The 26,785-nt window shown below is 54.1% G+C and overlaps 1 protein-coding gene and 1 pseudogene across 1 annotated transcript; one reads left to right on the top strand and one right to left on the bottom strand.

The window, feature by feature from the left end:
* Positions 1–29: 29 nt before the first annotated feature.
* On the top strand, positions 30–19,690 carry LOC132372866 (cytochrome b-c1 complex subunit 10-like; annotated as a pseudogene).
* On the bottom strand, positions 5,573–26,785 carry BID (BH3 interacting domain death agonist). Its single transcript, XM_059935002.1, has 6 exons — positions 26,697–26,785; positions 13,746–13,807; positions 10,199–10,400; positions 7,859–7,998; positions 6,946–7,158; positions 5,573–6,035 (listed from the first exon to the last, which is right to left on the bottom strand). The coding sequence occupies exons 2-6, from the start codon at positions 13,755–13,757 to the stop codon at positions 6,024–6,026; spliced, it is 579 nt and encodes a 192-aa protein (XP_059790985.1). The 5' UTR covers positions 13,758–13,807; positions 26,697–26,785; the 3' UTR covers positions 5,573–6,023.

Below are 26,785 nucleotides of genomic sequence, written 5' to 3'. Positions count from 1 at the left end.
TTTTTAAATTAAATATTCTTCCTAAAGCGATACTGTTTAGAAGTTGGTCAGAAAGGTCTGGAATGTGTGTGTGTGTGTGTCTGTGCAGCTTTACCAGGCAGTGTATCTTGCGTTCTGAGTTTTAGTGTCGTCTTGGGGAGGGATGTTGGTCAGGGTCTTGGTGTCCTTCATTGAGGAGCCAGAGGTGAGGGAAGTGGGGTTTTCCTCTGTGTGTTCCGACTGCGGCACTGGTGCTTCGTAGGGGAAGCGCGAACTGCTGAGTTGTCTTCATTCTCTTCCCTTTTATGATAGAATATTCTCTTTCCAGTGTTTACATTTAAACTCTGGATCCTCAAGCCCACTGGCTGAACGCACTGAAGCACTAACAGGAGCCGGTTCGATTCTGAGCGGCTGGCGGGAGGTCTGCGCTGCGGAGGCTGAGGTCTGCGTGCTCCACGGCGGAGGGGTAAGGCGGGGCCACGCTTTGCTCGGCAGGGACCCAGACAGTGTGGCCTTCCAGCACGGGGCTCCCGAGGGATAGGACCTCAGCGTCCCCTCTGGTCGTGGACAGGAGGGAGCGCCTAGTAAGGACTGCGGTGGTAGCGGCTCCCATGTTTTGCTGTGACGTTAAAAACTTTCTCAGCTGCCCACCCCCTTTTTGTGGGGCTGGAACATCTGAGTCTAAGGTAGAGGGAGGAGGATCATGGGACGCAGGTGTGGAACTCAGACTCTTCGCCCTTTTGTCACCCTCGTTTGAACTGTTGTGTTGGTAGGTCCTGCAGAACTCTTAACTGCTGTATTGAATGTAATGATTTCTGATCACTTGGCAAAAGCCACTGAAGGTTTCTTGAGAAAAATACCAGGATTAAAGAATGCTAGTTGATGTTCTCTGCAGTAAAGTAGTGACAACTCCGGGGCCTCAGAAACCAGTCCGTCCCAGTGTGCCTCACGGGCATCCGCACTGCCCCCAGAAAGCTTCCTGGGTGGAAGGCCATCTGCTGACCATCTGGTTCGCAAAGGCTGATCCCTCCGCTCGCCTGTGTCTCTCTACCTGGGTGTGTCCTGGGGGGAGAGGAACCGGAGACGCGGTTTGTGAACCGCAGCCCCTGTTCATTTCCCGTAGAAATTCATTTCCTCAGTCTCTTGCTAATATAAAAGCCGTGCCTGTTCCTTGCCTTTTCCCTGAAGGCTTGACGTGGGGACAAATGTCATGCCCGTAGAATTTTTAAATTATTTTTAAGAGATGTTTTATAGAAATGAAAGGTATTGTAGGTAAGATTTTTTTCCCCTCTTCTCTTAATTTCTTATGTCTGTTTACACAAACTTTCCTTACCAAGAATTTGACGTGCTCATTTCATCAAGAGGGGCTGTCTGGTCACTTTGTAGAAGCAGCTTCTAGCCTCTGGACCAGTTCCATGCAGGCAGTATCTCATGTCAAGTCTCAGCAACACACTTGATGCCAGAAGAATGTGTCCTCTTCCACAGAAGACCAGGATCTGCCCTTGGTGGAGCCCCCTGTTCTCCACTCCCTGCAAGGGGTCGGCTGTGAGCTGGGCTTGAGTTCAGGGAGTGTCTTTTTTCCTTTCCCGAAACAAGGGTGGTCATTATCATCTCAGCAGAGGGGCTGAGTGGTCACAACACGCCAGGGGCTGTTCGAGGGCCTCCCTCGTCACGCTTCCCCTTCGCACCCCCTCGGGGTCACTACTGTCCTGAAGGCGCCTGGCATCTGTGCGGCAGGTGACAGACAGAGTTACTGACTCAGGTCTAGGGCTTCCCCGGCGTCTCCCATCCTTGTAACCTGCAGAGGTACAGGCAGGTACCCTGTCCCGCGTGGGGCGGCCCGTGCCCCGGGGAGGCCGCGGTTGGGCGGGTGCTGAGCCAGCTCTGTGGGACCACACGCGGGAGCCAAGGTTTCATCAGTCTGTCCCAGCTGCTCACTGCACCAGGGGCCTCTCCCAACATGGACCTGGCGCCTGGCGGTTCCAGACCCGCCCCGCTGGACTAGTGTCTCCTTGGCTTCCTCTGGTGGTGTGGGGACAGGTGCCCGTCTGTGCCCCCCGGGGTGCAGGGGGGCGCCCACTCGGACACAGGCACGTCCTGGGAGCTGACGCTGGGAGCGACCTAATTGGGAAGTCAGTTGCTGAAGTGTTGATCCACGTCTCCCCTTTCTTTGCACAAGACAATTATTCCACTGTCCCTGAATCCAAACCAGCCCGTGTCTACACCGCAAGTGCTGCTGTAGTCCAGGGGGCTGTTCCCCAGGCGTCCGCAGGGCCGCCAAGCCCGCCGCCCCTCCTGGCCACACCGCACCCTCCCGCGAGCTATTTAGAGCAAGTGTTGGCCTCCTTCCCCAGGGACAGCCAGAAGGTGGGCCCCTCCCCGTTAAGTCTGGACGACGATTTCTGGCGAGAGAACTGTACTAAGTGGCTGGGTCCTTGGTCAGCACCGAAGGAAAAGACAATTTATTATTTTCCTAGACCTGTGCTTTTCTTGCTGTCACAGTTGTTCATTTCCTTCTTCAGGTTAAAAGTGCCTCTTTCTACCTGACTTGTTCCTTGGCTGAGGTCTGTGTATTATGGATTCTGATGCTATCGTCCCTCCGAAGTCCTGTGGTGAAACGGTCACCGTGGTAACACCCTCTTCCTGCGTGAGGTCCCTCTGCTCTCCCGCACAGCTGGTTTGTGGGTTATTCCGGCTCCGCTTCCCTTCATCATTGGCCTTCTGTGCTCGCTGGGGGAAAGCAGCAAAGCGCAACTCTGTGAATGGTGCTCTGTTGCAGGCAGCGTTGGGAGCAGACACCGGAGGGTGTAATAAAATGAGCCTTGAAGACACTGATGACTCATCTTTCTGTTCACACAGTAACTCCCTGCCTCGACTCGGGAGGGCTGCTTCCAGACCATCAGCCTTGTCATCTTAAGTACGTACCTATGTGGTTTGACTGCAGGTTCTGAAAACACACTAGCAACACCCGAAGGCCCACTCGCACAGCTGGTGAACTTGCTGGAGAATAAAAGCGGCTCCAGGGCTGCAGCCCCGAGAAGCAGCCCAGCAGTCAGTGCCGGCTCCTGAGGAGCCGGTCTGAGTACACCAGATGGGCCTCTGGACTTTCAGTGATGCCGAGCATCTTTTGTTCTCTTAACCATCACTTAATTCAAATAATTAAAAAGCAGGATGAAACGTTCTCTTAATTAAAAAAATCTCAATTCTGTCCACAAGGGTTGTGATGTAAAATGCACCAACTTCCAGGATGTACCTGAGTCCTGGTGGCCAGGATGTGCTCAAGGCTGGAATCTCTGTATGACGCTGGCTTGGGGAGAAGAGCGGGTTATCTTGCTTTATGACCAAGAAAGTATATCTGACTTGGTCTGGAAAACTTGACACCAAAACATGTATAAACTGCATTAAAACGGTGGCTTACTGTATTAATATAAGCAAAACAGTGGCAGGTAAAGATGCTGTGACAAATTATTTATTTACGTACTTACTGCACCACGCGGCACACAAGATCTTAGTTCCCCAACCAGGGATCAAACCCGTGCCCCCTGCAGTGGAAGCGCGGACTCTTAACCACTGGACCGCCAGAGAGGTCCCTGAAAAATTTAAAGTATTGTAAGAGATAGTCTGGGATTATTTGGTGCTCTAGAGCTCCTCTCTCTTCCATTAGTTTATAGAGTTGACTACTTGAGTTTAAATTGCTCCTGGGCCTGGAAGAAAGTATCTCCCTGCTGAGACACATTGTACTGACTGATCCCTGTGTCTGTGTTCATGTGTGATTCACCGTGTTTGCACAGTGACATGAACCCTTTAAATCTGGAAGATTGTTTCCAGAGGCGCAGCCACGCCGACTTGCTTTTAGGACTTGCAGCGTTCTTCAGGTGTCAGCCTGAGACCCAGCCCTGGGGTGCTGTGTTGGATGCTGAACCATGGAGTCATTTTTCTTTTCTCGTAAGTTTAAACTCAGGGAACAGGGAAGTGGTTTTGGTAACAACGTATTTATCAGTACTTAATTACTAGTGTTCATGTCCTTCCCCAGAGCATCATGGTCACAGTAACAAGGGCGTTTCTGTTACTGGTGATGTGAGATCTGGACCCAACCCACCATCGCACTTGGACGCAGACCAATCCTAGGAAACGCTTGGCGCTGGGAACAGACCGGGCTTTGTTGCTTCTAACAGTAAGTGCTCCGGTTTACTCTGGTGCTAAGTGATTGCGTTTTGTTATTCTTTTTTTTTTTTTTTTCAAATTTTATTGGACTATAGTTTTTTGTTTTGTTTAAATTTATTTATTTTTGGCTGCATCGGGGTCTTAGTTGCCCCGCGGCGTGTGGGATCTTAGTTCCCCGACCAGGGATCGAACCTGCATCCCCTGCACTGGAAGGCAGATTCTTAACCACTGGACCACCAGGGAAGTCCCTGTTATTACTTGTATACTGACTGTGTGTCTAGAAAAGGGAGCCACCACAAATGCTGAATTCTTAAGTCTAACTGTTCTTTCATCTTGTATGCCTAGAAACCTGTTCTCTCCATAAGCAGCTTCATAGGTGCAGATGAGCTGGGGGCATGGCTGGAAGATGAAAGTGTAAGATTCTTCACAGACATTCCCCACAGGACGGATGCAGTAGCTTCTCCAGTAGCTTAAAATTTTTATCAAAACCATGACTTCTTGGAAAGAGAAAAGGGTGCATTTAGTTACATGATTTTGGAAACTGGTTGACATAGGCCTTGAAATCACCTCCACGTCTTTTAACTGCCTGTGGTTCCTGACTCAAGTAAAAGGAAATCACGGTGAAAAAGTCAAACACATTTTGAGGTCTGATTTTCCTGTTGAGTCCAGAACCTCTTGTGCTGCTTGGTTTTTAAACAGGAAGACTGAGTGCGCCCGAGCCAGCGGGGCTGGGGTCACCCCGAGCCGGGACGGAGCCACAATGCTGAGCAGGTTCATGGGCCCTCGCTGCCGCCAGCTGGCCAGAAACCGGTCACCCACAGTGGGCCTGCGGGGCGCCATGGGAGCCGTGGGGCTGGCATGGGCCACTGACTGATTCTGGACCAGGTGCTCTACATCAACGGCAAGTTCAAGAAGGACGATTAATGAAACCCATCCCCTTGGACCCCTGCGGTATCTGGTGGTGCTGCCTTCTTCCATCTGCATCTGGAATGGCCCAGGCTCTTGGGATGGACCTCGGGGAAATACACAGTGAGAGAGAGAGAGATTTCCTGTGTTGGTGGAAATAGCTTTGGTGTGTGAACACACACGGCATTAAACCTCTCTATGAAACCTTAAAAAAAAAAGACCACTTCCTTACTATGAAGGTGTCCCTGTTTTGAGGGGAATTTTTCACTTGTAAGAGGTCCATGCGTTCCCTCTCCAATCCCTGGTCCACTCACACTCGGCACTGCCTGTGGTACCACCACCACCACCACCAAGGGTGCACTTTTTTTTTTTCCTTCCTGCGCTGCACGGTATGTAGGATCTTAGTTCCCCGACCAGGGATCAAACCTGCGCCCCCTGCGGTGGAAGCACAGAGTCTTAACCACTGGACCGCCAGCGAAGTCCCAAGTGGGTTTTTTTAAAAAACAAAAAAACATTAAGTGTGTTCTTTTTCTTCTGCCTTTTATTTGTCAATCTGCTTTTATTTTGCTGTTCTTTTTTTCTTTTTTGACTGCAGCTTGTGGGACCTTAGTTCCCCGACCAGGGATCAGACCCGGTCCCTGCAGTGGAAGTGCAGAGGAGTCCTAACCACTGGACCACCAGGGAACTCACGATCTGCTTTTAGATCTGATTTTCAGGCGGGGACCTTTCCAGCAGACATTAGGTAAAGGCACAGTGTGTGGATAGATGTAGATGATGTGAAACATTCACACGTGTACGTGAAGAAATTCCTAAATGGTCCCTGCCTTTAAAATGGTGAGAGATACACAGCTGTCATCTCGTGCCTGTCTTCTCTGAGCATGTTTAAGTGGCAGAGGCTCCATCTGTGTGGAGACAGCTACACTGCTGTCACCATCTCAAGTTGTAACCAGTCGTGCTTTTGCTGAGTCGTCCCTTCAGTCCATCTCCTGGAGCAAGAAAGGACAACAGCCGGGATTAGCCAGCCTCCCTCCTGAGCCAGGACCCTAGACCTGAGCCTCTAGGGCCACAGTCAGCAGAAGTGCAGCTGGGGCTTTGTAAACAAACACAGCTTTCACCAAGTCACTTATGGTGCCAAGAGGCATATCAGTGGGTGCGAGGACTGGACCGAGGTTCTGTTTCAGCCCCACGGTGTCCGGAAGCTGTTAACAGAGGCTTATCTCCTTCCAACAACAGCTCAGCTTGGTTTCACAACAAGTTGGGGTTGTGTTCTCCCTCCGGTTTTTATTTTTAAAAGCCCGTGTAACTGAAGGCCACGCAGAGAGAATGCTTTTAAGGCTCATCAACTACATGTTAAGAGGGTCAGACGCCTGACTCCCGGCACATAAAACCCCCAAATTTACAGATAAGATACATCCACTTTCCCTTCCAGGTGGTCTGTGAAACTGAAGCACCAGACTTTCTATATCCTGGGTGGAGGACAGATGTGTGCAGTTTTTACCCCCTTTTGACCGCTCACCCTCCTTGGTAAGCATGTGTTTTAATTTAAATTATACTCATTTTTGTGACAAGGTGAGGCCGACAGCAGCCTGGGGAAGCCCAGCGTGGGCCCCTCCGGCCCTCTCTCCCGCCCCCCAGCAGCTCTCACGAGCCTGTGAAGGGTGCACAGTCGGCCTCCGCTGCCCGGTGACAGCAGCTCCTCTCAGAAACAGCCGGACTCCCAGACGCAGGACCAAGCCTTTCTTCCTGAGCAGGAAGGGCCGTGACCACCTTCCCTGGGGTCTGTCCCCAGCAGGCAGCCCTGCAGTGAGGGTCCCAGAGCTCAGAGGGGGCCGGGCTGGGGAGAGGCGGACACCAAGGGCGGTTAAGAGCCCAGGAGCTGCCACCACTGGCTCTTACGTTTTGGACTAAGTTCCTCACGTAGGCGAGAAGGTTCTGGTTGATGAAGGTCACTGCGGTGTGAAAGACATCTTGGAGCAAAGCTGGCGAGTGGTCGGCCACCTTTTTGGCCACGAGCATGGTCAGCAGGAGCAGGGTCTTCTCGTGGTCCACGTCCGCAGGGTAGAGCTGCATGAGTTGTTCCAGCGCGGCCGCCAGGCACCGCCTCCTATCCTGCACGGGTGGAAGCAGAGGCGCGGTTACCAGGCCTCCCGCGGGGAGGGGGAAGTGCTGTAAACAGCTGAGGAGGCCAGAGGAGAGAAGGAGGCAAAGCTGGGGGCAGGCAAGGCACCCCCCGCCCCCGCCTCAGCGGGTCCTCATCTCCTGCTCAAAGGCACCTGAGATCAAGGTCAGTCACTGCCCAGGGGTCTGGCCCCGGTACATGGGGGCAGGGAGGGGGATGGAGACCTCCTGCCGGGAGAGGCCTCGTGGACCGCCGGACCGGAAAGGACCTTCCACGCGCCAACACGTGGCAGCAAGAACGGCACCAGCAGCCTGTGTCTGATCCACGCCCGCCAGCGAAGCTCAGAGGGAGGCTCCCTGACAGACGGGCCTTCCCGGAGGCAGGAGGGCTCGACCCGCCGGGCCCAGCCCGAGGGCGTCTCTAGGTCGCGGGGCCCCGCAGCCTCAGCAGTCAGAGTGGAACACGTTGTTTCAGGAAGAGTCACGTCCGTCTTGTTAATCTTTGGGGGGCTCTGTCCCCAAACTCTTGAGTCTGACTTCGGGTTCAGGTTTTCAGGTGTCAGGTGACTTTTTTCCGAGAGACAGTTCGCCAGGCTGACTCTCTCCAGCAGCCACGAGCTGAGCCACCTCCCTGGACGCTGGTCTGTCTGCCAGGAGGCAGAGGACAAGCCCCGTGGGTTTTCTCACTCACCTCCTCCGACAGGCTCCTGTTCCTGAACTGCGCGGCCAGGCCAGCCACCAGCCCCGGGCGGATGCTGCGCTCCATCCTGTCCCCAATCTGGGCGAGCTGCCTGGCGATGTCCCGGACCACTTCCTCCTGAGTCTCAGAGTCTAACGTGCAGACGAGGGGGGTTCAGATGACGCCCCGCTCACACCCCGCTCCACCCCCTCCAGGAAAGGGGTGGGTCCTGCAGCCACAGCCCAGTGAGGACGGTGTGAACACGGGACCAGGCGCAGGGGCCGGGCGGGAGAAGGACCTGTGATGCCGGGGTAGCCACAACCCGGGCTTGAAGCCCAGCGTCCAACGGCTGTCGGCTGAGGAAGCGGTCAGGACAGAGGCTCCGCGGCCTCTCGCCCTGGACTCTGCCTCCTCCCCCCCCCCCCAGATACCACGCTCTTCCTTCCCGGACACCATCTGAGCCCCTCCCCAGAACAGAAGCTTCCAGGGGCTCGGGGGTTCCCAGCTGTGGGTTGACTCCCGGGTACGCAGCTGGGGACATGGGGCGTTGAGTGACCAGCCCCCTCGCTGCTTCTCCCCGCAGCACAGGAAGTGTACTCGGCCCACCTCCAGCCCCCCTCCGCCCGTCACGCGTGTGGAAGGCGTGTGGCAGCCACCCCTGCATCGAGAGAGTTGTTGGCATCGTTTTTCCAACAGCATTTGCTCACTCTGTGTCTCTGTGTCACATTTTGGTAATTCTCGCAATATTTCAAACTTTTTCATTATTATATATTTGTACGGTGACCAGTGACGTCACTGCTTCAACGCGCTGCAGGCTCAGAGGATGGTTAGCATGTAGCAATGAAGAAGTACTTTTAATTAAGGCACGAATGCTGTTAAGACAGCATTATTGCACACCGAACACACCTCCGTGTAGTGTACACGTAACGTCTACACGTGCTGGGAAACCAGAGGGTCCAAGTGCCGCGCCTTCTGGTCTGGACCCCAACCAGCAACCTCGCCCACCTGCCCACACACTCGTCCCTCGGGGTCTGGGTGGGCGCCGGCCCAGGACCCCCGCGGGCACCAAACTCCAGGGGCCAGCGTAACCTCACGCGATCACCTCCACCTAATACAACGCCAGCGCACAGCAAATTCAAGTTTTGCTCTGGGGAACTTTCTGGAACTTTTTTCCCCAAGTATTTCCAACCTGTGGTTGGTGGAATCTGCCGGCAGTGCCTGCACAGCCCTGCACGCGTGGAGTTCCACGGGCCCGGCTGCAGCCCTGACCTCACTGAGACGTGTCTGTGTGAACCCAACACGAGCCCTCCTCGCCCCGAAACCTCCCACTACCCGCCCACCTCTGCTTGGGGACAGGTCACCACTCGCCTGCCGAGACCTCCTCCACCTGGGTCGACAGCCCGGCCACGCTCGACCCCGTGGTCCCCTTCGCGGCCCGGCCCGTGCGCTTGTCCTGACCCGCCTCCTGCACAGCCCCCCACGGCCCCGCTCTCCCACCTCCTCCCGTCCAGCTGAGCGAGCAAATCCACTGACAAGTGGCAGCCAGGCCTCTATTCTGCCCATTGCGTCCACACCCCCTCAGGCTCCCGACCACGCACCGCATCCTACCCGAGCGCCCACCCTGCCCTGTGCGTCCAGCGAGGCTCCGCGGTGTGAGGGGGGCTTGGTGCAGACGGGGGCCACCGGGGCCGCAGGCCTGGCAGCAGCGCTGCTCCTGCCCCTTCCCAAAGGGGGCCTAAGGCAACCCTGGCTGGTGGGGACCCCCTGCCGCGTCGCCAGCACCTGAATTAAGACAGCTGGGGGCCCAGAGGCTGGATCAGCCGCGAGAGGGCAGTGACCACCCCCCCCGCCCCCCCAACACCAGGCGGCGGACTCCAGCCCAGGCCTCCCGGGAGCGTCGGGAACACCCGGGAGCCTACCCCCGAAGCACAGGCTGGTTCAGGAACCCGACAGAATTCCTCAGGGAGCTCCAGGGTGTGCTGTGCCCAGCCCACCTCCAGAGGGGCTCCCAGCCGTCAGCTCCCAGCGGCCTCCGTGGAGGCAGCACTGGTGGCACAAGCTGAGGCCGGGAGGACAGGACGCACACCTAGAATCTGCCGCACACGGAGGATGGCCCCGCCCAAGAAAAGAGCCCCAGGTCCCTGCTGCCCTGGTGACCGTGCAGATCATCATGGCCATGACATGCACAGGAGTAAAGCGTGGGCGCTGCACAGATGCAAAGAATTCTCAGGAACCCAAGTGGGTTTCAACTGACTGGACTCGGCGAGGCCTGCTCCGCTGTGCACGGGGTGGACCTGAGCCCGAAGGCCCCACAGTCCGGATCTGGGCCGTGGAGGCTGGCCCGGCGCCTACCTGTCTCTGCCGCCCCCTCACGGAAGTGGCTGCACCAGTTGCCATCCGTCTGCAGCTCGTCGTCATGGGCCGCGCGCACGGGCAGCTTGTGGCCCAGCACCTCCAGCTCTTGGTGGCAGCGGGAGTGCGGGCAGCTCTGGAGGAAGGCGAACACCAGCAGGCTTGTGGTGCGCTCGTCCTGGGGGCTGGCGCCGTTGCTGACCTGAGAGGAGAGTCCTGTGGGAACGTGGCCCCGGGCCAGGCAGCCGGGCCCGGGAGGGCCTCCCTGGCCCGGGGCCTGGACACCCTCCCAGTGGGCAGGGGCCAGTCCGCAGGGCCGCGTACAGATGCCGAAAAGCTCCAATTCTGCAGAAGGTGGCCCACCTGCCGGCGGCCAGCTGGTGCGCCCCGGGGAGGGAGGTCAGGCACGTATGTGTCTAGGTGCCATCCTGGCTCTGCACGCCTGCACCGGGCCTCGCATATCTTTTACCAACCAGAGCCCACGCTCACTGGGAGTGCATCCAGCAGTTAGAAGCTCATCCTCTGCCATCATGTCCTTTGTGGGCCCAGGAGGGTGTTATGCAAAAGCAGATTTTCAATACAGCCCGGGCAGTAGTGACCACAGGCAACACCTGCCTCTGGGCAGGCCTGGCTGACCTCAGGTAGATAAGCCCCTGGCCAAGCCCATGAGCAGCACGGCGGGAGCCAGGAGGGCCGCTGCACGTGGCAACAAGAAGGCAAGTGCAGAGTAGGGCCAGGGGTGCTCAGGTCACCCCCAGACCTGGGATGAGAGGGCATCGTGAGAGGCTAGGATGCCGAGACCGCCCAGATCAACACACGCAAAACACACGGCCTGGGCTGGGAGAAGTCACGGGGAGAAAATGAAGGTGCAGGTAAAATGTACTTCTAAGTCCATTATGTTTTTCATTAGAAAATACTAGAAAAAATATTCTGATTAGGAAAATCAGAAAACTTTGAGAGGACAGTTTTTAGAGGACAAATTGTTTTAAACAAAATGCATAAAATAAGGTGCTTATGTATTGCTATTCAGCCTTTACTTCTCCAGAATTACTCCTAAAAGGGGGAAAATGTATGTAAAGCTCTACTCTACTAAATCTTTACAGTGAGGCCAGTGGCACAAGGCAGCTGAGAAACTCAAGAACGTGCTTCGTCTCTACCTCAGGAGACGTCCCGGTCAGGAGAGAAGAGGGGCTGAGGCAGGGCTGCAGTTGAACCGTGTCCCCCAGAGACAGGCCCAGGTGCTGACCACCAGGACCTGAGAGCAGGACCTTATCTGGAAATGGGGTCTTTGCAGATGTCACGTTAAGGCCAGGTCATCCTGGATTGGGGCCCTAATCCCATGACCCATGTCTTTACAAGAGAAAGGGGCTGACTTACAGACACACACAGGGATGCCAGTGCAGATGGAGACCGGAGCTGGAGAGGCCAGAGCGGGCTCCTCAGAGCCTCCGGAGGAACCAGCCCTGTAACACCCTGATACCAGACTCGTGGCCTCCAGACGCTTCAGGAAAACACCCAGCCGTGGGCTTTCCCTGCTGCAGCCCCAGGAAACTGAACCAGCCCGTCTTTTTCGAGAGGTTAGTAAACAGGGTCCAGAGTCTGCGTGTGTGGCAGCGGTTGGCAACAGCTACGCCAGGTCAGGTATCAAACCCAGGTGCAGTGACCTCTGCCTTTCCCCCCGAAACACAAAGAACAGAAGTGGCCGGGCGAGAAGGAGAGCATCCCGTGTTAGAGGGCTCAGGCCCCGGAGCCAAGCGTTTAGTGCCATCCGGCTGGGAAGCGTGTGGACAGACTCCGTTCTGAGCATGTCAAGAACAGGCTGGCCTGGACTCCCAAACAGGCAGCCGGCCCAGAAGACCAACAGCATTTCACACCAAGAACAAGCAAGGCTGGTGACAAGCCAAGGAGGGACGAGTGATACAAGCTGAAACGGATGTCTCAGAAGGTGGAAGATTGGATAGTTGTTTATCCTTTTAGGTCACAGGTTAAAGTATGTTAAGAGAAATGATCAAGACTTAGGAAATCTTGCCGGACATAATACAGATTTCATCTATAGGAGGCAAAAATAACTCGTGCTATAAAATCAGTGCCAGTGCAGAGAAAACGATGGAGAGCTGTCCAATGTGTGTGATAAACTAGACTAATCCTGGTGTCCAAACCTGGAGAAGACAGCGCCAAACAGTCAAAACAAAACAAAAAAAAAAAAATCAATCTCATTTTTTCTACCTATCAAAAAAAATCAAAGAATGCTACAGTATAGATGAACAGCACCATACAAACAGTAAAAAAAAACAAAAAACAAAAAACAAACCGAGCCATTATGCTCAGTGATATAAGCCAGACACAAGAGGACATGCACTGCTCCATCCCTCTCATCTGTGTGGTCCCTGAGGCATCAAATGCACAGAGAGAAGGGGGCAGTGGTGGCACAGCGACGCGAGTGCGCTTAATGCCACTGAGCCGGACACTTAAAAAAGGTTAAAATGGGGACTTCCCTGGTGGCGCGGTGGTTAAGAATCCGCCTGCCAATGCAGGGGACACGGGTTCGAGCCCTGGTCTGGGAAGATCCCACATGCCGCGGAGCAACTAAGCCCGTGCGCCACAACTACTGAGCCTGTGCTCTAGAGCCCGCGAGCCACAACTACTGAGCCTGTGTGCCTAGGGCCCGTGCTCCGCAACAAGAGAAGCCACCAATGAGAAGCCTGTGCACCGCAACGAAGACCCAACACAGCCAATCAATCAATCAATCAGTAAACGGTTAAAATGGTAAATTTTACTGTAATTAAAAACAGCTGGAAACAAAATCAAAGGGGGGAAAAAAGTCAGAAAATCTATAGCAGGGTGAAATTTCTGAGGGGGGAAGAGGAAGCTGCTGGATGTCTCACCATGAACCTGACTGTGGGGCACACCTGTGTCTCGGTTTTCTCAGCCTGAAGGAAAGAAAGGGGAAAGCAAAGCCCTGGGAGTGTGTCTGCCCTTTCCCACTGAAGTCGTCAGGAGAAGCGGCACCTGGGCAGCTCCCGAAACCTCTTCTGCTCAAGTAGCTGACGCTTCTCCTGAGCTGCTAAGCTGGGAACCACACGGCTCCCAGGCCTGCAGAGGGATGTTTGAGAAGCGCACACCGAGCCCCCAGGCGCTGTCTGCTCAGAGATGCAGAAACCGGGCCAAGCTCGTGAACCACCTAGTAAGTCCTCAGGCCTGCGGCCGCCCCCATGGAACTGGTGGGGACACGAAGGGCCCTGGGCTGGACGCCCGAAGATGCCACACTGCCTGGCAAAGACAGGAAGGAGGTGAAGAAGAGCTTCTGCTGGGCCAGGCGCGACTTTCTCTTTTAAACTCGCGCAAAGCACAAGGCACCATTTAGGTCCCATCCTGCTGAGGCGGGGGACCGGCCCACACAACCTCGGCGACGCTATAGCTCTGAGCCCGTGCTGCACAGGAGCGGGCGGAAGCGGTGAGGGGACGAGAGGGTTATCCGCCCTGTGCTCCCCGGAGCTGGGACCCGAGGCTCCGCCGCCCACACCCCCAGGACCACCGCCCGTCTGACCTTCGAGTCCATGGCCCAGGCAGCGTCGTGGGCTCCAGCTCACAGGGGCGCGGGTCGGCAGCCTGGAAGAGGACACACACAGGGTGGGTGCAGGGCCCCGTGGGGACACCCCTCCAGGACCCCCAGGGAAGAACAGGGAGCCCTGCTGCCCTCGCCCGCCCACCTCAGCCCAGCCCCCAGCAGCCTGAGCTCACTGGTCAGGCAGAGAGGGCCGTCTGCTCCCGAACCCTCTCCAAGTCAATACAGTGCTTGGAGCGCTGGGCTCCCTCCACGAAAAACACCTGGACGTTTCCAGGACCTGCTGTGTCCTTACCATGGCCCCATCACCGCTCTCCCCACCGACCCTCCCCAGCTGCAGCCCCAGAGCACCGAGTGGGTGGGAAAACGAGGCACGCCTGGGCCCAGGGCCACGTGGCTGCAAGGGCTAGTGAGATCAGTCTTGCACAGAAAGATGTGTATAAGTTAAGAAAAGAATGTGTATTTGACAGTCACACAAAAGATTCAGGCTTCCAGATGGCATATAAATCCACACTAAATAACCTGGCAGGCATAAACAACTGAGCAGACAAAAGCCCATCGGAGACTGAGTTTAAAAAGATTATGCCCCCAACATGGAAAATATAAAAGAATGAGAGCTGTGTGCATCGTAGAGACGTCCAAACAGACCAGAAATATTTCTGCAGAGCAGTCTCAACAGAATAATCCCGCGTTAGAATGTCCGCACCAGTGAATGTGTGTTTACACACAGTATTAGGCTAAACCCAATGAATCGGTCCTTTTGTAGGGCAGTAACAGTCAAATTTGGAACTTCCACACGGTTCCTAAATACACAGGGGGTAAAAAGAGAACCACCAGCTCCTCTCCAGGGAGAAAGGGCAAGGCTTCCCCCCGGGGAGCGCGGGTGGGGGCCTTGGGGGACTGCATCCCCAGGACCCAGGCCACCCACCGGGAGTCGGATGAACCCACCCTGGGGCCGGGCAGGCTGCAAAGGACGCGGGTGAACGTGGAGGGACAGACAGGAAGCAGCAGGACGCTGGCCCGCGGGCGTCCGCGGGCCTCCAGGGCAGGAGGCAGAGCTGCAGGACGACGTGCCACAGAGCAGGCCCCTGGGGGAAAGGCCGCAGAAGCCAACCCACGTCCAGTCACAGCCTCGGCCTCCACCGCGCCCTCTCAGGAACGAGCTTCCGAAAACCGGGGAGGCCGCCGTCAAGGGGTAACTCACATAAAATCTGCCTTCCACCCGGACCTGCCCTCCCCACTGTCCCCGCGGCCCTGATCCACGTCCACATCGCTGACGCTGTGCTCATTTCCCGCCTCAACACATACTTCCACAAAATGTTTTAATGCCTTTACGTAAGTGACCCTTGAACAATGCGGGGTCAGCGGGTACAGAATTTACTTGTATCCGCGATCTGCATTCTCCAATTCAATCAGCAACAGCCCGTGGGGCATTTACTAGTGAAAAACATCCCCACAGAAGGGGGGGCCCGTGCAGTTCAAACCCTTATTGTTCGAAGGTTACCTGTGCATATATGTCTTCATAGCTCTCCCTCTATGTAAGGATACAGAATGAGAGCAGAACACGGATGCTGACCCAGACGGGATGGACCCACAGGAGAAAGTGCCTCTGCAGGACGGCTGGGCCCCGCTGTTTTCCTCAGAAAGACAGTGGGTTTGGAGGAGGTGGATTTCCTTTTTTTTCCTTCTGAAATGAACACTTACTAAAGATTTTATGTAACTGATTATTTAATGGGGGAAACAAAGATGTTAAAACCACTCAAAGAGCACACAAGCACCGACGGCAGAGCACCTGTATTTCTATGGACAAATCACCTGCATCAGCATCCGTTTTCTGCAACTTACAGAGGTGTAAAATAGCTCCAAGACAAGAAAACCAGAAACAGTGAGCTGGCCAGAATATCCAGGTTTTTTGCCCATTTCAGAGTCTTTCACAGATTTCCTGACAGTCTCCGGACTGGTAATGATCTCAAAGGTTAGTCTTTGACACACACAAACAGGGCGGGTCTCAGAAGAATGCTAATTAACCAGCCAGGCCTCCTAGGTTTCTTTTGCAAATTTAGATTAAACAGCTACTAAAGCCACAAGATCAGCTTCGGTCTGGAAATTCTCACCAGGAAGCTCAGGCTGGACTCTGCTACCCCGAGGGCGGGCAGGAGGCCAGGCCAAGCAAGTTCACAGGCTCCACCTGCGGCCCCTCTAGATGTGTGCGGAGAAAAGGAAGCCCAGCCAGGGGAACAGGGGCCACGGATCCAGACACTTGCACGTGGCAGAGACTCAAATGCAGGCAGGGGGTGGGGAGCTTTGCAGAGGAGGCCGCGGGGGAAGCAGGGGGCCCGCTGGCCGTGGCTCCCTGTGCGATGGCGTCCTCTGTGTCGCCCCATGTCGGAGGCTCGAACAGAAAGGAGAGAAGCTGTCAGGTATCAATCGAGTCCTGAAGTTATTTTTAGCTTCCTGGACTGTCCCAGAGAGCACTCTGACTTGACCTCCCGGGCTGGGGGTCACCGGGGGGACTGGGGGAAGGGGCCGGGCAGGCTGCTCTGCCACCGTCCACTCGTATATTCAGTCCCGGCCTCTCTTACTCGGGTCCCCACTTATCTCAGATTCCTTGGCCTGCAGGAAGCGACCTTCCCACCACGGAGGACGGGGACCCCAGGGCCAGACTGGCTTTTCTGGGGGGCTCTGTAGCCTTCACTCCCTAAAGGCAGCTCAGTTCTGTGACAAGTGGCCTGTCACAGTCGATCATACAAGCGTCATTCAGAAATAGGACGTTCTGAGGAAGGCTCTCAAGTTGTCCAATTATATTACATCCTGGTAAAAAGAACGAAGGACAGTAGGCAGTTTCTCAAAAAACTTATGCACAGAATTACCGTCTGTTCTAGTAACTCTGCTTCCGCGTACGTGCACACCCATCCTGGCTGCGTCACTCACAACAGCACAGGTGGTGACAACACAACATCCACTGATGCGTGAGTGGATGGACGCAGTGCGTCCATCACGCAGTGAGTCTCGTTCAGCCGCAGAGAGAAGGAGATTCTGGCACCTGCTGCACAGGGCGGAGCTTGAGGACACTGAGCCGAGGGACACGAGCCAGACGCACAAGGGCAGCTGCTTCCTGAGTCCACTTCTCTGCCGCAAAGTGGACTGTTGGCCCAGGGCGGGGGCCGGGGGCTGGGGGCCGGGGCGGGAAGATGAGAGGGTCCTGGGGAGGACGGGGGTGGTGGCACCTCAGTGCGGGGGACATTCACAGGTGGTTACAGTGGAAAATTTTATGTATATTTTACCACACACACAACAAAGAAGGAAATTCTGACACCTGCGACAATGTGGAGGAACCCTGAGGATGTTACACCGAACAAAACAAGCCAGACGCAGAAGGACACACACCGTCTTGCCCCACTTACATGAGAAATCGTGCCCGTTTTCTAGAGAATTATTAATTCCTATTAATGCCACTGAGCTGTACACTTAAAATGATTAAAACGGTAAAATTTTACATATATTTTACCACAATAAAAAAAGTTTGCAAGAAACCGCCCCCCCCAGAGTCTTCTTTTTGAACCTATGCAAATAGCTGTACCATCACACAAAATGAGGAAACTTAACAAGAATTCTGTCAGGAAGAACTAGATGTCATTTCCGTCTACCAAATTTCTATGGGTTATAGACAGTTGAAGAAAGAGAAAGTTTCGTGTGTCTAGAAAACAGAAATGAAAACGTCAGCAATATTCCGAGCAAACCACCAGTTTCCCACCTTGGTCTGTGGGTCCCAGCAGCTGCGCCCACGCCGTCCGCATCCAGAAGGGCCTGGAAACCCTGACCTGCACCCTGGGAGAAGCTCTGAGTTGTTGAAGCCAGGAGAACACAAAAGCCTGTCTGTGAAGTATCACCAGTTCAAAGTACCTGGTACCAGTCCTTTCCACAAGTCTCTGAATCCATCCTTCTTTGCTGAGGACACACACGAAAAGCCCCAAGTCATCCCCAGAGGGCACAGGCTGCCGGGGGTGATTCACGTGTTTCTCTAACCGACAACATCAGAACGGAAGGGGGTCAGATTCTCTTTTGGGGTACAGTACGTAACAAACGTGATCAGTGTTTCCCCTGAGAATAAAGGCGTCCTCATATAGCACACAGCTTCTGAAACATTTAAATGAGTAATGTTTTCCTGTAAACATAACCAAAGCAGCCTCACAACAGTAACACTTCAAACAAATCTGATTAATTGTATAATCGCTCTCTTTATAAGGTGAACGGCCTTTGGGATTCTCCAGGGGCACTCTGGGAAGTCTCAATGATAGTCTTAGGTGTAAAAGATATCCTGAAAACATTTTTTTTTCTAAATTCAGGGTCCGTCCAACCTTTGGGAAGCTCTGTCAGAGTCCACTTGGGCACTTAAGATGGGGTCATGGATGCCTGAGAAACAGGACATGGTTATCAATGAACGAAACTAAGAAAACCGTAAGCTCCTCATAAGTGATCAACTTTTGTTCTTTGTGGGGCTGTTTTTCCCCTTAAAACATAAAGCATCAAAATTTACTGTTTTCGGGACTTCCCTGGCACTCCAATGGTTAGGACGCCACGCTTCCACTGCAGGGGGCGTGGGTTTGATGCCTGGTCGGGGAACTAAGATTCCACAAGCTCCACGGTGCGGCCAAAAATAAACAATTAAAAAAAAAAAAATCGTTTTGACAGTAAAGGAGGCAAGACCATCAAAACAAGCAAACTTTGCTAAAACTGTGAGATTTCATAGCTTCTTCTCAGACTCAGACATTTAAGAGATTTACAAAAACATGAAACAATGTTCTCACTAAAAACATTGTTTTGTAAAATACAGTATTTTTTTTTTTTTTTTTTTTAAATTATTTATTTATTTAATTTATTTATGGCTGTGTTGGGTCTTCGTTTCTGCGCGGGGGCCTTCTCCAGTTGCGGCAAGTGGGGGCCACTCTTCATCACAGCGCGCGGGCCTCTCACTATGGCAGCCTCTCTTGTTGCGGAGCACAGGCTCCAGACGCGCAGGCTCAGCAATTGTGGCTCACGGGCCCAGTTGCTCCGCGGCATGTGGGATCTTCCCGGACCGGGGCTTGAACCCGTGTGCTCTGCATTGGCAGGCAGACTCTCAACCACTGCGCCACCAGGGAAGCCCAAAATACAGTATTTTTAAAAAATGTTCGTTAAGCAACAGCCACTGATATTTTCAAACAAATCAACAATATTTGAAAATTTTCTCCAGTTTTACTTTCTCACACATAAAATAGATAAAACCCACTTAATCAAAAGCTTTTCAGGGTCCTCAGTAATTTTTATGTGTAAAAGAGAGACCAAAAAGTTTGGGGGGGGGGGGGAAAGACTCCCTTTCCTTGAAAATAAAAGCACATATACAACAGTTTTTCTCTGTCATCCATTTTAATTACAACTCAACCCAAGTGACTGACCTTCCTTCACAGAGAACCAGGTGCCCGGGTGTCACAGCTCAGACGCTATCTCCAGCAGCACGCGTGCCCTGGGCGTCCCCATGGTGCAGACACGCTGAGCGACACCAGCCAGAAACGAAGCCTCTGCTGAGGACACTGAAAACACTTGAACTTACACCTGGTACCCAATGCTTCGGTATCCTGTCTTACTTAGAAGTTACCTAGGTAGACAATGATTGCCATCATTAACTCAACTTAATGTGCGTCCAAGCTGCACCCTGTAATACTGTTAAAGTAAAAACAATGTCAGAATTCTATTCAACTTAGTTGAAAACAAATTTACATTTCTCTTAACTTTAAACATCATGTAAGAGTAATATTAGCTGATTTGATAAGTAAACCTGTAGAAGTTTGGGGGGAAACCAATTAGAATAAAATGTATTATAGCAACGTTATACTGATATATTGAATACTGATTATTACATGTAATCAATATTAACTATAATACCAATAAATCAGAGAAAAGACACAGCTTTTTAAAGCCCCAAATTATTAATTTATCCTCATTTGCCAAAGATTTATCTTAATTATGTGAACCTGCATTCTTTTTTGTGATATAGTTGATGTATAATATGAGTTACAGGTGTACAACATAGTGATTCACAATTTTTAAAGGTTATACTCCATTTATAGTTATTATAAAATATTGGCTATATTCCCTGTGGTGTACAATATTATCCTTGTAGCTTATTTATTTTATACATAGTAGTTTGTACCTCTTAATCCCCTCCCCCTGTCTTGCCCCTCCCCTTTCCCTCTCCCACTGGTAGCTACTGGTTTGTTCTCTGTACCTGTGAGTCTGTTTGTAAACCTGTATTCTTTTTTTTTTTTTTAATTTTTTTAATTTATATTTTTATTTTATGGCTGCGTTGGGTCTTCGTTCCCGTGCGAGGGCTTTCTCCAGTTGCGGCAAGTGGGGACCACCCTTCATCGCGGTGCGCGGGCCTCTCACCACCGCGGCCTCTCCCGTTGCGGAGCACAGGCTCCAGACGCGCAGGCTCAGTAATTGTGGCTCACGGGCCCAGCTGCTCCGCGGCATGTGGGATCTTCCCAGACCAGGGCCCGAACCCGTGTCCCCTGCATTGGCAGGCGGATTCTCAACCACTGCGCCACCAGGGAAGCCCCAAACCTGTATTCTTAAAACGTTTCTGAGTTTGGACTTCCCTGGTGGCACAGTGGTTAAGAATCCACCTGCCAATGCAGGGAACACGGGTTCGAGCCCTGGTCTGGGAAGATCCCACACGCTGCGGACCAACTAAGCCCGTGCACCACAACTACTGAGTCTGCGCTCTACAGCCCACGAGCCATGACTACTGAGCCCATGCGCCACAACTACTGAGCCCGCGTGCCACAACTACTGAAGCTCGCACTCTGCAACAAGAGAAGCCACCGCAATGAGAAGCCCACAACGAAGAGTAGCCCCCGCTCGCCGCAACTAGAGAAAGCCCGCGCACAGCAACAAAGACCCAAAAATAAATAAATAAAGAAAATCTGAGTTCCTTTCTGTGCATTTTAAATTTTTTTTTTTTAATTTTATTTATTTATTTATTTATTTATGGCTGCGTTGGGTCTTCGTTTCTGTGCGAGGGCTTTCTCTAGTTGCGGCAAGTGGGGGCCACTCTTCATCGCGGTGCGCGGGCCTCTCACCATCGCGGCCTCTCTTGTTGCGGAGCACAGGCTCCAGACGCGCAGGCTCAGTAATTGTGGCTCACGGGCCCAGTTGCTCCGCGGCATGTGGGATCTTCCCAGACCAGGGCTCGAACCCATGTCCCCTGCATTGGCAGGCGGATTCTCAACCACTGCGCCACCAGGGAAGCCCCTAAATTTTTTTAAAGTCTAATGCATTTAAATTATTAGAAACGAGATTTCCTGATTTTTTGGAAATTTTAGAAATATTTGATTTATATAAGCATTTATTTAGGTCCACAAGCCAATGAGAACAGGGTTCCTCCAATTTGAGACACTTCACAACCTAACTCCCTAATGATGAGAAAACGTTTCGCACATTTACACACCAAGAGGCCAAGGCCTTGCTGAATTACAGACCCACAGGGCACACGGCGTCGGTCCCACAACTTCAGGGCCAGGTCAGGAGTAAACACAGAAACACCAAGGCTCACGGGTCCGGATGTCAAGGAGTGGTTCTCCGTGGTGGCACAAAATTCTGAACTGAGCTCAGAAGAGACCAAGGACACAAACCACAGTCTGACCACCCAGATCCTCTGTCCTCTCCCGCTCAACACAGGGCAGAGCTCTGACACGTGCCCACAAGGACCACAGTCAGCGAAGGCACCAACGGAGTGACTGGTCCACATGTGCAAACACGAAACCCAGCCAAACACAGGACAGAGGGAGCCACTCCACTGGCCCTGAGATGTGGCCTCTGGGGGCTGAAACCCACTGGCACACATTCAGGGACGGCTCCAAAACTGGCAGCCAAAGAAGAGGGCGAAACCATGACTTTCATACAAATACAAAACAATAAAATGAACACATGTCCAAGATTTTATTTATTAGCTCATTAATTAGTGAGGGAACCAGTAAGATAGATGATAACAACCAGTTTCTAGATAACGTGGATTTCTAAGGCGGCCGCCAGGTCTGCTGAGATCACGTAAGACAGTCCTTCCCCCGAAGCGGGTGAACAGGGTCAACGCAGAGCCACAGGAGGCCCAGGCCAGTGTCCACGTGGGCCCCTTCTGACGATTCGTGGCGGGGTGGGAGCTGCCACTCACCCAGAACACAGTGTGACCTCACTGCCAGCCCCTTGCCACCTGGATTCGCCAGGACAGAAGCTGGAGTGTGGACGCTGGTCTGTCTCTCTGGCTCCTTTGCGCCAAGCTCTCCGTCCCTCAGGCCTCCCCAGACGCTGGGCACATCCTCAGAAACCCCAGTGCCTGCTCCGCTCCTCGGCCCTCCCCTCCATCCCACAGGCCTGGGAACCACTGGCTTTCAATCCTGGCTGCACACACTGGGAGCAACCGAGAGACTTTAAGATACTGATTTGACATGATCTTACATATGGGAAAGCCCCAGGAATCCACTAAAACACCCCTGGAAGTAATAAATGAGTTCACCAGCGCTGCAGGACACAATCTCTGCAAGATCTGTTGTACTTCTACGTGCCAGCAATAAACAACCCAAATATGAAACTGAGAAACAGAACAGCATCAAGAGAAATAAGGTACTTCAGAATACAATGAACAAAAGTGTAAGGCTTGTACAGCGAAAACTACAAACATCGTTGAAGGAAAGTAAAGACCTAAATAAATGAAATCACTCCTGTCCATGGACTGGAGGATGTATTCCGTTCCACCAGTGGGAGCCCCCCAGACACCCACGGACCCAACACAGTTACCCTCAAGCTCCCAGCTGGCTTTTCCGCAGAAAGTGACAAATGGCTCCTGTTTCATGAGGAAATGCAAGGGGCACAAAATAGCCAAAGTAAAAAAGAACAAAGCTGGCAGACTCACACTCCCCAACTTCAAAACTTATGACTGAGCTACAGTAATTGAGACAATGTGGTACTGGCAAAGGATAACCTCACAGATCAATGGACCAGAAATGACCGTAAATAAACCCTAATATTTATGGTTCATCGACCTCTGACAAAGGGGCCAAGACCAGGGTAAAGAATAGGCTTTTCAGCAAATGGTGCTGGGACAGCTGGGTATCACAGGGGCGAAAGCATGAATTTGGGCCCCTACCTCATATCATATATAAAAACTAACTCAAAACATATCATAGGCCTAAATATAAGAGCTAAAACCATTAAAAAAAAAAAAAAAACTCTTAGAAGAGAACAAAGGAATAAAACTTTATGACCTTGGGAGAGGCAGTGATTTCTTAGATATGACACCAAAAGAACAAGTCATACAAGAAAAAAATAGATAACTGGACTTCTTGAAAATTAAAAACCTTTGTGCTTCAAAGGAAACGATCAGTGAAAACACAACCCACAGAATGGGAAAAAATGCTTGTGAATCATTTACCAGACAAGGGACTTGTACCCAGAATATACAAAGAATTCTTGTTAACAACAATAAAAAAACAACCCAGTTAAAAATTGGGCAAAAGATTTTAATAGGATCCAAAGATATACAAGTGGTCAACAGGCACATGAAAAGATGCTCAACATCATTAACCACTACGGAAATGCTAATCAAAACCAAAATGAGAGGGGACTTCCCTGGCCGTCCAGTGGTTAGGACTCTGCACTTTCACTGCTGAGGGCCCGGGTTCAATCCCTGGTCAGGGAACCAAGCTCCCCACAAGCCACGCGTGCGGCGCGGCCAAAAAAAAAAAGAAAGAAAGAAAGGAAAAACCCACAATGAGATACCCCTTCACACCCACCAAGACAGCTAGACAGCAAAAGGATAACAGCACGTGGTAGCGAGGATGTGGAGAAGCCGGAAGCCTCATACCGTGCAGGTGGAAACGTAAGATAGTGCAGCCACTTTGGAAAACAGTTCTGCAGCTCCTCAGAATGTTAAACAGAGTTATCACAAGACCCAGCAATTCCACTCCTAGGCAGGCATATATACAAGAGAAATGAAAACACACGTCCACACAGAAACTTGTACACGAATGTTCATCGCGACATCATTCAAGGCAGCAAAAAGCCGAATGTCTATCAACTGGTGAATGGATAAAGAAAATGTAGTATATTCATAAAACGGAATATTTATTTGGCCATAAAAGGGAATGAAATTTGAAACATTGGATGAACTCTGAAACATTATGCTGAATGAAAACAATCTAGTCAGAGAAAACCACAGATTGTATGACTCCATTTATATGAACTTCCCAGAATAGGCAACTCCACAGAGAAAAAAGTAGATTAGGGTCACCTGGGGCTGTGGGGATAAGGGGACTGGGGGGTGATTGATAATGTGCGTGGTTTCTTTGGGGGCTGCTGAGATGCTCAAAAATTAGATTGTGGTGATGGCTGCACAACTCTGAGAGTAAACTGGAAACCACTTTAAATGGGGAAATTTTATGATATGTGAAATACCTCAATAAGAGGTTTAAAAAGCAGCCCAAGGGAGGGCGGAATAAAGAGGGGGAGCCACCCCGTCACACAAGCCCCAGAAGTGAAACCCACCCCCCCAGTGCGAAAAGCCTCCGAGTCCCAGTGTCCTCGTCTCCCGCCGCCCGACCTGCCCAGGCCCTGGCCGAGAGGTGTGCGCACACGGGGTGCGGCAAGACGGCCCGCAGAGGCCGGTGTGCCGGGGGCCGCTCCAGAGCGTCGAGGTGGGCCTCTGTCCCAACAACCTCCCTCGCCTTGGAGCCAGGGAGAAGAAAAGGGATGTCCCACGGCCCTCCTGGTGACCCGGACCCCTGGCCCCGGAAGAGGCCTCTCCCCACGCGTGGCAGCCCCGCTCCCGGCCGGCCGCCACATCCTTCCACCAGGGCAGAAGGTCCCTGGGCCCCACGGCACTCGTGTGCCTGAAGGTGACCAGCCCCTCTTCAACCTGCTCTGTGACCCAGAGGGGACTCGTGTCCTCCCCACCCGCGATGACAGGACACTGAGGGAAGGGGATAACTGCAAACGAGCCACTTCCTCACTGTCTCAGTGGTGGCTTCTAGGACCCTGGACACAAATACCCACACAAAAGCCAACCGAGAACTCAATCTGCAGCAGAACCTCCAGAAGTGGTTGCTCTGCGGTTCACCCAGATAGATGATCACGTCCGTCCGCTGTTCACTGGAAACTTCCCCATTCAGCCCAGCACAGGCAGGAAGAGGAGGGAGGGAGAGGAAGGAGGGAAAGGACCGGGGAGGGCTCTTGGGGAAAAGGCCCAGAGAGGGTCCACGGCACCGCCCCACGCTTCCCCCGCCCCCGAGGCTGCCCGCAGGGAGGGGTCTGCAGAAAGGCCAGGCCCTCCCCACCACCACCCCGGGTCTAGCAGGTGCAGGGGAGCAGGGCTGGGACGTGGGGCGGCGGCCGGGAACCCAGGCAGCGCAGCCCCGCAGGGAGAGCTGGGGCTCTGGGGCGGCAGGGCACTCAAGCGTCTTCGTCTCGGATCAGCATTCGTCCAGACACAAAGCTCTGCCCGCGTGTCCCGCCCAGTGAGCTCCGCGTGTGCTTCGGGCGAGCACACGTGTGGCCCCCGGGGGCCCAGGTGCTGCTGTCAGATCCTGTGCAAGGGAGGCCCAGCAGGGTGGGGAGCACCGCAGGCCTCCACTCCCTCCACAGCCCCCACCTGACGTCCGGCCACCAGAGGCGCAGCCACAGAAGCACCTGCCAGAGCTCTGGAGCGAGGCTTCTCAGGGCCCACAGTCCGGACGCGGCGTCCCGGGCACCTCCGCACGACGCGCGCTCCTCCATCGGGGCACAGGCCCCACCCCTCCCCCGCCACAGGCAGCGCCAGGCCGGTCCCCCTCCTCCTTGCTCCTGGGTGCCGGGGCGTCCGGGCAGGCCGCTCGCATCTGCAGTGAGTGGGACCTCCAGTCCTGGGTCTGCGAAGGCCCGGGAGCAGGGCCCCTCCCCCAGCACTCCCGCACTGCTGGCAAGCTCCTATCCACCCCTCAGAGTCCACCTCGGACGGCCTGACCTGCTCAGACAAGACTGACGGGACCCAGCCCCTGTTCCGGCAGCTCTCTGCTCCAAAGCCTGCATCCCGGTGTCCCACCGTTGCCATTCCCACCACACAGCGCCCTGTCCCGCGGAGTCTTCTCTGGGCCCAGCCCAGAGAACTCCGTCCTCGGACCCCGGCGGAAAGGCTGCCCCGTGCGCGGCGCTGAGCTCCCCCCTCGGGGCAGGAGGCCAGAAGCCGCCCCGCGGGCCGCCCCATCCTCTCCCCCGCGGTGCCTTCCTAGAGCCAGCTCAACCCCTGCAGCCGGAGGGCTCCTCCCACCCTCCCCCAGCTCGAGCGCAGACCCTCTTCCAGGGACAGTCACCCGTGGCTCCCGGCGGACTCAGGGTTTGCCCGGAGATGGCAGGGACCCGGGCCCAGGAGAGCCCCCGGCCCGACCCGCCTGCGTCCCGACGGGTGGGATGGGACTGGGAACCACGTGCCCCTGCTGAAGCCGCCGACGGAGGCCTGGGCAGCAGACAGACCCGCAGGAGGGGCATGGCCGGGGCGGAGTCGCCCGAAAGGGTCTCAGGGGTGAGGCCCCCCCTCAGTGAAGACCACCCCCTCCCCCGTGAGGGCCATCCCACCCCGGCAGCGCAGCGCGTCCCGCTCGCTGGATGAAAGAAACGCGCCCCACGCCCCGCGCCCGGCCTGCTGGCTGAGGGTCTCGGATCTCTCAGGGTTTCCGGTCACTAAGTCACTCAACAACCCACTTCCGCCGCCCGCAGCGTGTCCAGGGCAGCGCGAGCCGGGGACGCGCCTCGGCCCGCACCCGCGTCTGCCTCACGCGGAGGGAGCAGCGGGACGGAGCGCGCGGGGGCAGGGAGGGGGCGGCCCAGGGGCAGAGGGCGCGGGGACTGGGGACGCCCGGCGGCACTCACCTCCCACGGCGGCGCCAGGCGGCGAGGCGGCTGCGCACCAGGCTCGGGCGGGAAAAAGCCGACGTCCCGGGGGTGGAGCGCGCAGCCGC

The sequence above is a fragment of the Balaenoptera ricei genome, chromosome 10, assembly GCF_028023285.1.
Source record: "Balaenoptera ricei isolate mBalRic1 chromosome 10, mBalRic1.hap2, whole genome shotgun sequence".
NCBI lineage: Eukaryota > Metazoa > Chordata > Mammalia > Artiodactyla > Balaenopteridae > Balaenoptera > Balaenoptera ricei.
This window is presented reverse-complemented; position numbering and strand designations above follow the sequence as displayed.

Excerpts from the sequence above, each read along its gene's own strand:
- BID (XM_059935002.1), bottom strand. Across the intron at positions 7,999-10,198 it reads TGAGGGGGCGGCAGAGACAG|ACTCTGAGACTCAGGAGGAA; the intron begins GTAGGCGCCGGG and ends TCTGCACGTTAG. Across the intron at positions 7,159-7,858 it reads ACAGGAGCCTGTCGGAGGAG|GATAGGAGGCGGTGCCTGGC; the intron begins GTGAGTGAGAAA and ends CCACCCGTGCAG.